The 13,118-nt window shown below is 40.0% G+C and overlaps 2 protein-coding genes across 3 annotated transcripts; one reads left to right on the forward strand and one right to left on the reverse strand.

Moving 5' to 3' along the window:
- Positions 1–290: 290 nt before the first annotated feature.
- On the forward strand, positions 291–2,072 carry LOC120112890 (galactinol synthase 2-like). Its single transcript, XM_039132909.1, has 4 exons — positions 291–774; positions 927–1,250; positions 1,341–1,475; positions 1,580–2,072. The coding sequence occupies exons 1-4, from the start codon at positions 436–438 to the stop codon at positions 1,799–1,801; spliced, it is 1,020 nt and encodes a 339-aa protein (XP_038988837.1). The 5' UTR covers positions 291–435; the 3' UTR covers positions 1,802–2,072.
- Positions 2,073–4,481: 2,409 nt separating this feature from the next.
- Positions 4,482–8,515, reverse strand: LOC103709630 (trafficking protein particle complex subunit 4-like). 2 transcript variants are annotated; one of them, XM_039132910.1, is made up of 4 exons: positions 8,026–8,515; positions 7,709–7,877; positions 6,919–6,957; positions 4,482–4,870 (listed from the first exon to the last, which is right to left on the reverse strand). In XM_039132910.1, exons 1-4 carry the CDS (start codon positions 8,083–8,085, stop codon positions 4,674–4,676), a joined length of 465 nt encoding a protein of 154 aa, XP_038988838.1. In that variant the 5' UTR covers positions 8,086–8,515; the 3' UTR covers positions 4,482–4,673. The 2 variants fall into 2 exon arrangements, with proteins under 2 accessions (XP_038988838.1, XP_008793292.1); XM_008795070.3 differs by lacking the exon at positions 6,919–6,957.
- Between the last annotated feature and the right edge of the window lie 4,603 nt (positions 8,516–13,118).

A 13,118-nucleotide genomic window follows, 5' to 3' on the forward strand; every position in this document is an offset into this window, starting at 1 on the left:
TCGAACGGTCCGTTAACCGGTATTGGAGGTCCAGGCGGGAGGGCTCCAAAGTTGTAGCGTTTTCTTTACTTTCCAAAAATATCCCTTTCACGAACATTCCCGGAACCCTCCTGCAACCGCTCGATCCAACGCATCCAACACGTGTACGGTACACATCCCAAACCACCGTGAAAAGCTACAGACAAAATAATCCATCTTTCCGCATTTTCAACTATACAGTGGGCCCTCCCGCTCCTCCCCCCCCCCGCGGTTATTTAAGACCCCCCAATCCCCCACTTTGAAAGGACTCACAACTCACAAGTTCCCCGATCCCTTCGAGTTCTTACTATTGCTTCTCTGATCTACTAAAGCTGTCAAGCTTTCCCTCTTTTGTTCGGTCTTCCCGAGCCTCCCCCTCCTCCTCTTTTCTTTAGTTCTCTTCGTTCGTTTTCTGCGATGGCGCCAGAGATCGTCAGGAAGCTGGCGGCGATGGCCGGCCGATATGGAAAGCCGGCGGCGAAGACGCAGGCCAGGAGGGCGTACGTGACGTTCCTCGCCGGAGACGGCGATTATTGGAAGGGCGTGGTGGGGCTGGCCAAGGGTTTGAGGAAGGTGAGGTCGGCGTACCAGCTGGTGGTGGCGGTCCTGCCGGACGTGCCGGAGGACCACCGCCGGATCCTCCGCTCCCAGGGCTGCCTCGTCCGCGAGATCGAGCCCGTCTACCCTCCCGAGAACCAGACCCAGTTCGCCATGGCTTACTACGTAATCAACTACTCCAAGCTCCGTATCTGGGAGGTAATCTCACCGCCTCTTCTCCGTCCTTTTGGCACGTGATATGGGCTGCCGCGTTGCATGCGTCCCTCGTGGCATTTTCGTAATAAAAACAAAATCTTGTAGCCTACGACGACTGTCTTATTCTGAATATGGTATTGGTATATGGTGTGCAGTTCGTGGAGTACCAGAAGATGATATACCTGGACGCGGATATCCAGGTATATGATAACATCGACCACCTCTTCGACCTCCCGGATGGAAACTTCTATGCGGTGATGGATTGCTTCTGCGAGAAGACGTGGAGTCACACGCCGCAGTACCAGATCGGGTACTGCCAGCAGTGCCCGGATAAGGTATCCTGGCCGGAGGACAAGCTGGGTCCGCCGCCGGCGCTCTACTTCAACGCCGGAATGTTCGTCCACGAGCCCAGCCTCGCCACCGCCGAGTCTCTTCTCAAGACCCTCAAGTCCACTACCCCCACCTCTTTTGCGGAACAGGTAATCCCGGACTCCTTTTTCGTCTATTACGCAAATCGCAAGGGCTTTTGTGTGAATTGGTACGAATTTTTATATATTTTCTGGGTGCAGGACTTTTTGAACATGTTCTTTAAGGATATTTACAAGCCGATCGCTGGGGTTTACAATTTGGTCCTCGCGATGCTGTGGAGGCACCCGGAGAACGTGGAGCTGGAAAAGCTCAAGGTGGTCCACTACTGCGCTGCGGTACGTTTGATGAATTCCTGACCGTCTGATAAATCTAATGGTTGTTGCTTTGAGCTTCGCGCTGATGATGATGGGTGAATTTTATTTTTTAATTTTGGATGCAGGGTTCGAAGCCGTGGAGGTACACCGGGAAGGAGGCAAACATGGACCGGGAGGACATCAAGATGCTGGTGAAGAAGTGGTGGAATATTTATAACGACGAGTCGCTGGACTACAAGGGGCCGGCGGCGGTGGAGGTGGCGCAGGATGAGTTGAAGCAGCCGCTCCTGGCGGTGCTGTCGGAGGCTGGGGTAGTGCATTACGTCACTGCGCCCTCGGCCGCATGACGTGGAAAATGGTGGAAGTGGATGTAGGTGCAGGGTTGAGCCGCAGTTTCCATTTTATATCTCTTTTGGAAAAATAGGATGTTTTTTGTATAGAATATGTTTTGTGCATTGTGCAGTGAAGCTCAGAGTCACTGTGAACATGTGTAATTGATACATAACATATGTTTGTATGTAATAGATTGATACATAACATATGTTTGTATGTAATGGATTGACAAAAGAAAAGAAAAAAAAAAATTGTACAACTAATTTTCTTTGATGGTGCAATCAATGATCTTCTTTTCTTTTGGGCAGACTGGGTAATGAATGAGCTTTGTTAACAATTTGGAATTCATGGTGTATGTTATGATCTCCCTTCTCTGATTTAAAATTTATGCGGAAGCGCTGCTCTCAATGAATATTAATGATTTGCACGGATCCTTTGGCCTGAAGCCATGTACAGTATGAGTGATTATAAGTAGTAAGGAGTGATTATTATGAGGTTTACTAGAACTTAGGGGGACTGTGGATTCTATGATTCCCATCTGGGATGTGATCATCCCTGATGTATATTTTAATCCATTCTTATCTTTTCCTTCGCCAGGGATCCTTCTTAGTTCTCGCCACAAAACATTAGAAACAAACCTTCCATCACAGTTGGTAACTGACTAACTAAAAACCCCGGAATTTTAGTTTTGAAGTTGTCACAAATAGTTTTGGAGAACAGTGCCAAAACAATGATTCTACCAACTGGCTTTGCCCCAAACTGCTATTTGTTTAGGTGCTAATCCTGTTTGCTAAAGATCGTCTATATGATAATATAACCAACAATTGTTAGTTTCACCAAAGGAAAAACCAAAAAAGCAAGGGTTAGATGCATGCAAGGTTGCAATCGGTGCAATCTAAATTGACGAGAAGTGTAAATTTTTTACTGTCCACTATATGTTCATCTATGATTCATGGCATGAGTAATATTTGTGCACCAATGACCACCAAATTAATCAATAAGAGTATATACGTATCTCTAAAGAAATTTTTTTTGTGGATTAGAGGTTGGCAAGAAATTTTAGCTATGGTCAACAGATTGTGATTGACTCAGGCTAGTGACACGCGTCCAAACCAACTAGTCTTTGCGAGGTCTAACAGACAGTCGAGTGGCACGTGGAAAAGATCACCGGCCTGACATCATCCAGTAAGAAACACGACACGCAGGTTCTTTTTTGTCTACGTGCTCACTTCCCATTCGTGCTTGCCGCCACATCGTACGTGTCTTCCGACGGTGTGCGAAAGCTAAAGGGCTAATGTGCACCAAGAGTACGTTTTCTTTTGCCGCTTTTGGTCGCCCATCACGACTGGGCCCCACGAGCTCTCTTGGTCGGTCGGATTTTGTAATGATATTCGGAGTCCGAATTTTGCGGTCTTGCGAGCCTGGCGACCGCCGACTCGTCGAGTAACGGTATATTCGGAATCTTTCTCCGTGTTGGGACCCGCTTTGGATTGCGATGTTAGAATAGGTCAGCGAAAATTTTGAAGCGGATAAGATCACCGAATTCATACTAGTCCTCGAATCTAAATCAAATCTTGTTTGATACAAAAGAGTATGTACTTAATTTATTGGATGGTGTAAGTTTTATAGTAATGCGATGCCCTCTCTTTCCTACAAAAAAAAAGTATTTCTACATAGTGTCACGTGTCAACCAACAAACCAAGGATAACCGAGAATTGTTGGATAGCCAAGCTAATAGAGGTTAGGTTAGAAGGGCGGTTCGAGGATTGTTTTGGATCGGTGGGTGGGGGATGGGAAGGAAGGTTTTTATATTTATCATGATTTTTTGGAATATAGTAATTTATTAAATCACTAATATAGGTTGTTGAGCAATACCAAATCGGCTACTTCAAAATGTATCTAATCGGATCGATTAGAAACCAGCACGATTCAGATTTTTAAAATAAAATGGTGCTGATCGACGTAGACTCTCCCCTCTTTTGGTTATTAAATATGGTTCGGCTTGCGTGCGGTAAAGACTCTGATGGGGGCATGGCAGAGGCCATGTTATTTTCCTTTTTTTTTTTTAATTTAAAACTCTTACAAGCCATCATAAAGCATGATGAGGTCAAAGAATATCTTGGAGACTACTAAATATTAGCTTATCTAAGGTGGAGAATGCTGCTTGGGTACCATATATATATATATATATATATATATATATATATATATATATATATATATATATATATATATATATATATATTAAAGTTTCACTACTTCACAAATGGTGATTTTTGTGTCATAACTTGATGGTAGATCTTGATGAGACCAAATTTCTCTAACTTCACATAATGATGTATCAAAGTTGCTTGATGTATGCTGGTAGACCTGCTAAAAACTTTATATAGGTTTTAAATGTGCAATGTCTGCTGAAAAACCTTGCAAAACAATTCAGTGGGTAAACTGAGGCCTAATTAAGCTTTCAAGCGGGCAGACTAAATTCTACAAGAGCACCTGGACCTTTATGATTTTGTTTCCACCTTATCATGCAAACGAGGATGCTTTAACAGTGTAACCACAAAAATTCTAACAAAAAGTTTGCCACTGACTACGTGCATAAATATTGATCTGCAAAGAAACATAATAGAAAACTTTCCATCCCAAAATGAAATGATGCATGCCTCAATTCAAAAGTATAAGCTGGACAGAACAGGATTAAAAATAATTAACTGATCCAAATCTTGAACATTTCGAAAATTATCCACATTAACAAACTCAATTATCCACAACAACAAAAAGTGCTTAGGTTCATTCATATTGATTGACAATACAATTATCCACATTAACAAACTCGATCGAGTTTGGGAAACGAACAAGTAAAAGATTAAAGTTGGGACTTCTTTTTCAACGCCCCAACAGGGGAACACGGTCTTTCTGGATTGCTTGAGAAAGGTTCACATCAAAAAGTTCACAACGGATTGGCATCTCCATTTCATAGAAAGGGTTCTTCAGAACATAATCCGTATACAACTCATAGATAACTTTTAGCAGACCTTCCATGTGTAGTGTGCTAGGTTCGCAAACAACAAAAATTTTTGTACCTGTCATATATTTATTGGAAAAAAAATCAACATATCAATATGATTTAAAATTTCTGTTGATAATTAAAAGAGATACAAGATCCAGAAGAACATTGACAAAAGGATTATATCATAGAATTTTGAAGACATCGTATCTGGTTAAGGAGTGTGCCAAGCATGGAAACATGCGAATGGGCATAAAAACATACTGCAGATTTAGGCTAAAATATAGGCACACTGATAATGATGGCCGGTTAAAAGCATTTTAAAAGGACACCAATAAGCTAGTAATGTAAGCTTCTCTCAAACTCCATGAATATGACTATCATAAAGATAGCTATGGTGGCAAATAGATTATATCTAATCTCTCATCAGGATCCTTGAAAAATTTAAGGGCAGGGCTTGGGTATCAAGCATTCTCCGGGACCATAGCAGTGGTACTAAAAAAAGTATGCCCTTTAGCTTTGGACAATTTACTTTTACCTAAATCTCAAAGCAACTTGACATAAGAACATGAAATTGCTGGTAAAATATATATGTGAGCTATTAACTTTTACGTGGACAACTATTCCTGCTTGCAGACTATAGAAGATAACCTATAAGGGAACTGGTAGGTCAAGTAGTGGTCACAGGTGCGTGAAGCAAATAATTCTCCTTCACACTCCATATGGTGGCTGATACACAATTAACATAAGGGGCAAAAGACTAATATGAACAGAATCCCACAGATACCAAGTTCATTGTCACTCAGCTTCCAAATAAGAAAAGCCTGGATGAAAACCTCGCTACCAAAATACATGAAATCTAACTATCAACTTTTGTTTTTCTTCAAAGCATGTCATAAGCCTGTTCTAGGACTTTGGTTGGTCTAACGACTGATACATCTGCATATCAAATTGTGAAAACTGATTGTAGAATGTGTTCACCATCGTCCTCCATAAAATTATTATCTTAGGTGGCTTTGGATAGGGAAGGGTTCTGATATGGACAATGTAGTAGGAGAAAAAACCATCATGACAGACTCTAGGCTTTACCTTTCCTCAATTGATATGGATTTTCACAAACAAAAATACTTCAAGATAATATCAAACAGCATTTGTGGTTGCTTGCAACATCATGCTCATGGAAATGGAAGATGTTATTCTTTGAATTTAGATTATGTCAACCATGCGATTCAACAATTTAAGAAACTACAATCTCTTTAAAATCTTCTACTTTGTGAGGAACTTACTAACTTACAATACGTCCGTCTAAGATGTAGGTGAGAATGAAAGAAAGAAGCTATTGAAGAAATCAAATAACATATAGGATGAACGGCTTCAAGAGTTATGGTTCTAGATTGGTGAGAGCTATCAGTGGAGAATAAGGAGAAGTAGGAACAATTCAAATGCCAAAGTTGCAGTGCTGTTAAGTAGAAGTGATGGTATTATGCAACAACCTGCAGGATGCTACTAGTAAACTAATGGATGATGTTACAACACTGCTTGAACATAATAATTAGTATCCGTAAGTCCACTCATTTCTCTCTCTCTCTCTCTCTCTCTCGCCCTCTCCCTCTCTCTCGGGCTGGGAGTGTTATAATACTTCCTTGACTCAATGTTGTGCATCAAAATTTTCAGAGTTACAATGAAGGAAATTTAGGAAACTACACAGCTGGGTTTTACAAGCAAAACCACTATTTTCTTGAATTAATCAGATTCAAATTGTCACTTTCCTGACAAGTCAAATCACTTTATTGCACTGAGACAAAGCAAGTATTTGTTATCTACTCAACATAACAAAATTTTCATGCTACCACAAACAGAAAGAGTTTAAAGGTTATTTAATTTCCACCAAAATGAAACAACAGAATCTAGTCAATTAATACTTTTCCTAAAAACATCATGGAATCAACCTTTCGCCTAATAAATGACATCCATTAGTTTATCTCACCCATGCAACTGGGTTAGAATATGCTCCTTTCGGTTTGTCTATTGCTGCAATATGGCATTGTAATTTTCTAAATGCATCAACCTTTAGTCCCTCATCAATAAACCTCCATTATGAACACCAATATGTAAATAGCCTACCATATTGCTTTTTGCCTTTTCTTTGTGTTGTTTGGCTTACTGCAACATGGCATTCAAACAGGTACCTGATTAGATCAAAGAAATGAATAGAGACACACATAAACATGTCAATTCAATATCTAGCCTTTCATTGGATACCTGCCCTTGGAATTAAGTATAAGAAATGAATAATTCTTGCATCAAAAAAATGTAAAAGAAATAAAAATTGCGTGTCCCTGAAAATGAAAAGAGAAAAGGTATCAGTGTTTGGCACAATGAATTGAATCAACACTTCATGTTATTTCCCACTAAATCAATTAGGACATTCCAGAGACTGTATATTTCAAGACCAAGTCCTCTTTTTCTTCAAATAAATCCCTCCAGTGCAAGACATCCAAATGATAGAATTCGCTACAAAGATCTTTGACTTTTCCGGTAGTCTTCTCCCATCATAACCTACTAACCCCGCTTCTTGACCTAAATAGGTAACTTAAAAATTGATTATTAGTCCTAGAAAACCTATCAAAGTGAAAAACCAAGCCAAACAGGTACATTAAATTTCATGATTTCCAAGCCCGCTCTCGAGCATTTAGCTCACAAATCATATAAAATTGCACACTAATCTATATTGGCAACTCAAATCCATAGTTCCCATGTTTGCTCTCAAACAGTAAGCCCAAGATTTTACCAAAAAAACTAAAATCAATTTAAAGGTCATCTATATCTGCCCTTTTCTAGTCTCCTCTCATACATCAACCTCAACAATCTAATCAAACTGGGAACAAATCATAGAGATGCGTCGACTTGATACCAGTAAGGGATTGGAAGCAGTGGAGATCGAAGGTGTCGGCCTGGAGGAGCTCGATCCCGCTGCATCCGGTGGTGGGTGATAGCTGCTGCGAGATCGCATGCATCGAGTGCCACAAGCTCGCCAGCCTCAAGCTATCGTTCGTGTCCATCCGCCCCGCCGATCCATAATCCTTTCAGCACCCCAAAACTCGATAAAAAAAAATCTAACTCTTTTGCTCAAAATTTATCGAATCAACAATTCTTACAAGAACAAAGCAAAAATCTGAGACTACCATTCAAAAAAACAAAAAAATGGTGGAATTAGGGTTTTAAATTTACCTTGTAGAATATGAGACCGCCGGATTTGTTAATGATGAAGAGACTGTAGATCGCCGCCATTGCGAAGACGAGATCCAAATTTCGTTCTATTGTCGAAGAAAGATTTTACGGGAGGAATCTTCCCCCGGATCGAAGGGTAAAAAAACCTGAGATAAGGGAAGGAAAGACTTCGATTCCCGCTCTCGATCCCGCTTCCCAATTGCTCCCGATATCCGAGAGCACCAAATTTATAGCTACTCATAGAAACTTTATGAGGACGTAAGATCTGCCGTCCGTGGGTTAGCTCCGTGTACACATTAACGGCCGGATCGGATGGGTACGCATACTATTTTTATGCAAGGCATCAGAAATTTGGCGGGTAATGGCACTCCCCGGAGGGTTGGATGGCCCAATTGGGTGATATTGCAACACTCCACGTCGCCGCTTGCAAAAGCATCACTGCCTCTTAACGTTGGGACTTGGAAGGTTCGCCGGTTTTGACTTTTGAGTAGGGTGGCACTTTGCTCAGTTTCATTGGTACTCGACTAATCTTGCATGAGCAAATCCAGCTGAACCACTATAAAGAAGACTACACAGTAGTGGAGGAGCAGAAGCATGCCCAGTCTAAAGATTTTATGGATAATAGCTTACTTGAATTGTACCTGATTCATTGCTATCTCTAGTTTTGAGAACTCCATGTTGCGAATTATATTAACCCTCGGGATGAGAAGATTGCTTAGCAGCCACTGTGCTCACCTTTAAGACCCCTTAAGCCTTAAGCTTGCTTCCCTTGAATGAAAGAGAAGTGGGAAGAGGGAGAGAAGATGAGGGAGGAGAATGGAGAGGTATTCGTCGGCTGTTGCGTTACTAGGAAATAATGTTAAAAGTAGGGCTGCAAATGGGTCGGGTCGGATCGAGTCAAATTGGTCGGGTCAACCCGTGACTTGATCTGATCCGACCCGATCCGAATTTTAGGACCCACGGGGCCAGGTCGGGTCCTAAATTTGGACTCGTTCTATTTTTCGGGTCGGGTCGGGTCCACCCAATTTTGATCCGGACCCAGACCCGACCCGACCTATTTTTTTTGGGTCAGTTTTTTTTTTAGAGAATGTTGCATTGATGCTTGGAACCAACTTGTTGAATTTAGAGAATGTTGAATTTGAACATGTGAATATAGCTTATCTAATAAAATATCTATTTTCTTTTCCAAAAAGAATTAGGACAATAATTGCTTGATGTTATTTACTATTATATAGTAGAACTTTGAATATAAAAATATATAAACCCGGATCCGACCCTATCCGAATGACCCGTCGGTCAAAATTTGTAGGCATGGATCCGACCCAATCCAACCCGACCCGATTTTCAATCGGGTCATGTTTGGGTCCAAAATTAGGATCCGAACAAGAAATCGGATCGGATGGAGGACACTCAAGACCCGACCCGACCCGACCCATTTGCAACCCTAGTTAAAAGTAAACAAAGAACGGAAGGAAAAGAAAAATTACAAAACAAGGAAAGAAACAAGAACATTAAACTACCAGCAGATTGAAGAAAGCTTATAACTACGACATGGCCACATCAGAGGTGGTTCTTGTCCAATCTTTTTGCCGAACAACCTGTCTATTGTCACCAAAATCCGATATGATGATTGGAGACATGGAGGGCACTGATTGATCTATTCTAGTGAAAGATGAAGCACTGATATGCACATAAAGAGAAGAGTAAATAAGGTTGCCGAAGCTAATCCGATCAGAGATCTTCTGATACTTGATGCAAATAGAGCTCTAAGGAACTGGAGATGTAGAAAAGATAAAGAAAAAGGGAAAGTAAAGAGTTTGTTGCCTTTATTCATATTTAGGGTCTTGAGCTCTTTTCTAGATGAAAAGTCCTAGTCCTGCTAAAGTTGGACTCTTTAAAGTTCCAACTGAAGAATTATCTTTTGATTTTTCTTATCCGGATCAGCCCAGAAATATAAGTCTGACTGAAGCTGGTTTTTGCTATGCCATATGCCAGCTTACGATTGGTAGATGAGATTTAGCTACATTACTCTCATTCCTTTTTATCCAAATTAACCAGCAAATAACTACGGCAATGGAGAACTACCCCTAATTGCCGGCCCTTTCTAAGTTCATTTAGTGGCCAGTCAAAGTGTTAAACCATCGAACTTAGAAACTTCTTTGGCTGTGCTGTTTAAGACCTAGTCCAATATCTCACGAAGCCCTGGAAGTGGCAGTGCAACCAAGAACTAACAAAAATTAACATTCATTATTTTCTTTCAGTTGCAAGGGTGAACGTACTCTATGAGTATTTTAAAGAGAAAGGAAAACCGAATGTAGTATAAATTGATGTGCCTTCATATTTTTTCAGCTGCGTCACTCAGCACAGCATGTTCGATAAGATAAGGCCAATCTTCATGCACCTGCCAAAAGAATTTAACATTAGCCCATGGTTGAGCCTCTTGTCAATATCCCTTATCAGAGGGTTATTCCGTGCCAAGTATCAGCAGGGCCACATAGGATAAAAATTGGTTCCGAAGATAAAAATCAGTCTAACCATTGTCACTAGAGAGCACCTCATCTCACAAAAATGTGTCTCAACTCATTGTCATTGTGGCATTAACTTTCTACTATTCTGTCCAAAATTTTACCAGATTGTCTGTGAAATTTCTACTATTCTCTATACTTTTTTGCTAGATTAATACTACATAAAGATACCATGTTATGGCTAGTATTTTTGTCACATCGTCTCGATGAATATTTGACCCTATCATGCATTCTTCGGCGATCTGTACTAACCACCTCTTAAATGCCCTTTAGCAAGGATTCAAGTCTCCACGGAACACCTACGGGACACCGGAATGGGGTACCATCCTATATGTTGCTATCATCCAGCATCTGGATCGGTGCATCTTGAGATTTCCTCTATCCCAGATGTCGAAATAGGGTTCATGTGAAAAACTTAGACAACTCCATCCCCCGAGATTTAAAACCTTGCCTTTTAGCATCATACTTTGTACCACGACAAATCGGCAAACCTCATTCACATTCTCACATATGGTTTGCCACATCCATGATTTCTTGTTTGCAATAAACTGACAACCGATATCGAGACCATTAAAGCATTAAAATTGTGAAGTGCTCAAAGAATAAGGAGAGATATCCACTATCTATACATCTTGCACTCACAATGTCCTTTCTCCTACGACCTCTGTTCGTATTTCATATTCCAACCAGCTTGCAGTGCAACCTGATACCTCCTTTAGAAGCATTTATCCAGTTCATAATGTTCCATTGCCGTAATGAACTATAGTTTCACTAAAATACTTGGTAGTGAATGTATTCCAATGGGAACAAACATGTCATCAAACTATCACGTTTTGGATAGCATATCAGCGAAACTAGCGTAGCTGGTATTTGACATGCAAGAGTCATGTGTACATTTATATGTGATGCCCTAATCAATGTGGTGACAACATTTGCGCAACAATAAACATGCTAGCCACCTAATCTGCTTTTAATCTTGTATTAGACAAACACAAATCACCATCCACTTCATCCAAGGCAGCCCCTTGATTGTAAAATTATATATACTAACAGAAGCCAGGGGCAACCATTCTCAAGGGATATCCCTGATTTCATTGTTCTTTTGTCAAGATGAAATCAATGTCAATCACGTAGATTCAATCTCTAAACCATGAAGGAGTTTGTGATCTGCCCGATCATATATTGGCCACGACTTCCCATCAAAGTAGATGGATAGCAAAGCTACATCATCATCGTCGTCGTCATCTTCCTTATCATCTTGAGTGAAAAGAGATAAAGAACACCTCTTAAAAACGATACAGGCGTGACCACCAATAACAAAATCTCGTACGATCAAGTTGTAATCAAACAGCCAACTCTATGTGCATGACAACATTCGAGAGGATATCACAATCAAAATCGCTACCTACTAGCCAATATGTAGGAAAATTAGATTCTCTGAAAACATGATTGGTATCAAAGAAGTCCAAAGATCCAGAGAGATGGAGAATATCGAGAAGAAGAAAATATGATGATCGAGAAGAAGATTTTCTGTTGATCCAATTAATGGCAATGCTAGAGTTATCTTCAACCAAAAGTTTTCTGCACTGTAAAATGTAAAAGACTTTTGCATCCACATACAAAACAATCACTAAGAATCTAATATTCCTTGTTCTTAAAAAAATAATAATAATAATTTCCCTTAAAGTCTTCTATGAGAATATGCTTCCATGTTTCTTCGAGGGATAGATTGGGGGCAACACATGCACCAACATTTTCTAGTCCATAATTAAATCTACCAACCGCTGAACCTTCTTATGTATGCCCTGATTTCTCAGATATTTTCTATTTCCAACAAAACTTATCAAAAACTTTCAAGGTGGGATAACTTAGAAAAAACTTAATAAAAAGCCCACAGCATAAACTATGAGTAGCAATAATAATAAATACAGGAGTTTAATGTAAAGGACTAGATTTTCGATGACGTGACCACCCGTTTCATTCAGAAAATTCTCGACAAAACCCAAATAACTTCCAACGTATGTGCCCCTGCCTCCTAGTTAAAGAAATCCAATATGACCAAGTAGTAAGATATCGTTTTATCTTTGGCGGCCAAGATCAGTTGCCACCTCAACATCGAAAGCAATACCTTTTTCATGAATACGACTCACATAGCCTACCTTAAAGAACGGCAATTTATGATTCGACCTGTCAACTCGATCCATAAACAACTTACTTTAAACAGATTTGTGTTTGATATAAATAGATTTGGACCGTGAATGAATCAATCTATCTAAACATGTTTATTAAATGAGCTGGGTTTAGATTTAAATTTTTAACTCGTTTAACCTATTTTGACTCGTTTGATAATTGAATCGGATCATAACTCGGCCCTTTTAACCTGTTTATGACCTATTTAACCCAACTCACTTAATTTGTTTAATTTGTTTAAATCTATTTAATCCATGAATAACCCATCTAACCCGTTTAATCTATTTAATAAACGGCTCATGTGGGTATGGTCGGGTTACTTGTTTAATAAAAAGTTGGATTCAGATTTGACATTTTGATCTATTCAATGAACAAGTC

Source organism: Phoenix dactylifera, chromosome 13 (genome assembly GCF_009389715.1).
Source record: "Phoenix dactylifera cultivar Barhee BC4 chromosome 13, palm_55x_up_171113_PBpolish2nd_filt_p, whole genome shotgun sequence".
Taxonomy (NCBI): domain Eukaryota; kingdom Viridiplantae; phylum Streptophyta; class Magnoliopsida; order Arecales; family Arecaceae; genus Phoenix; species Phoenix dactylifera.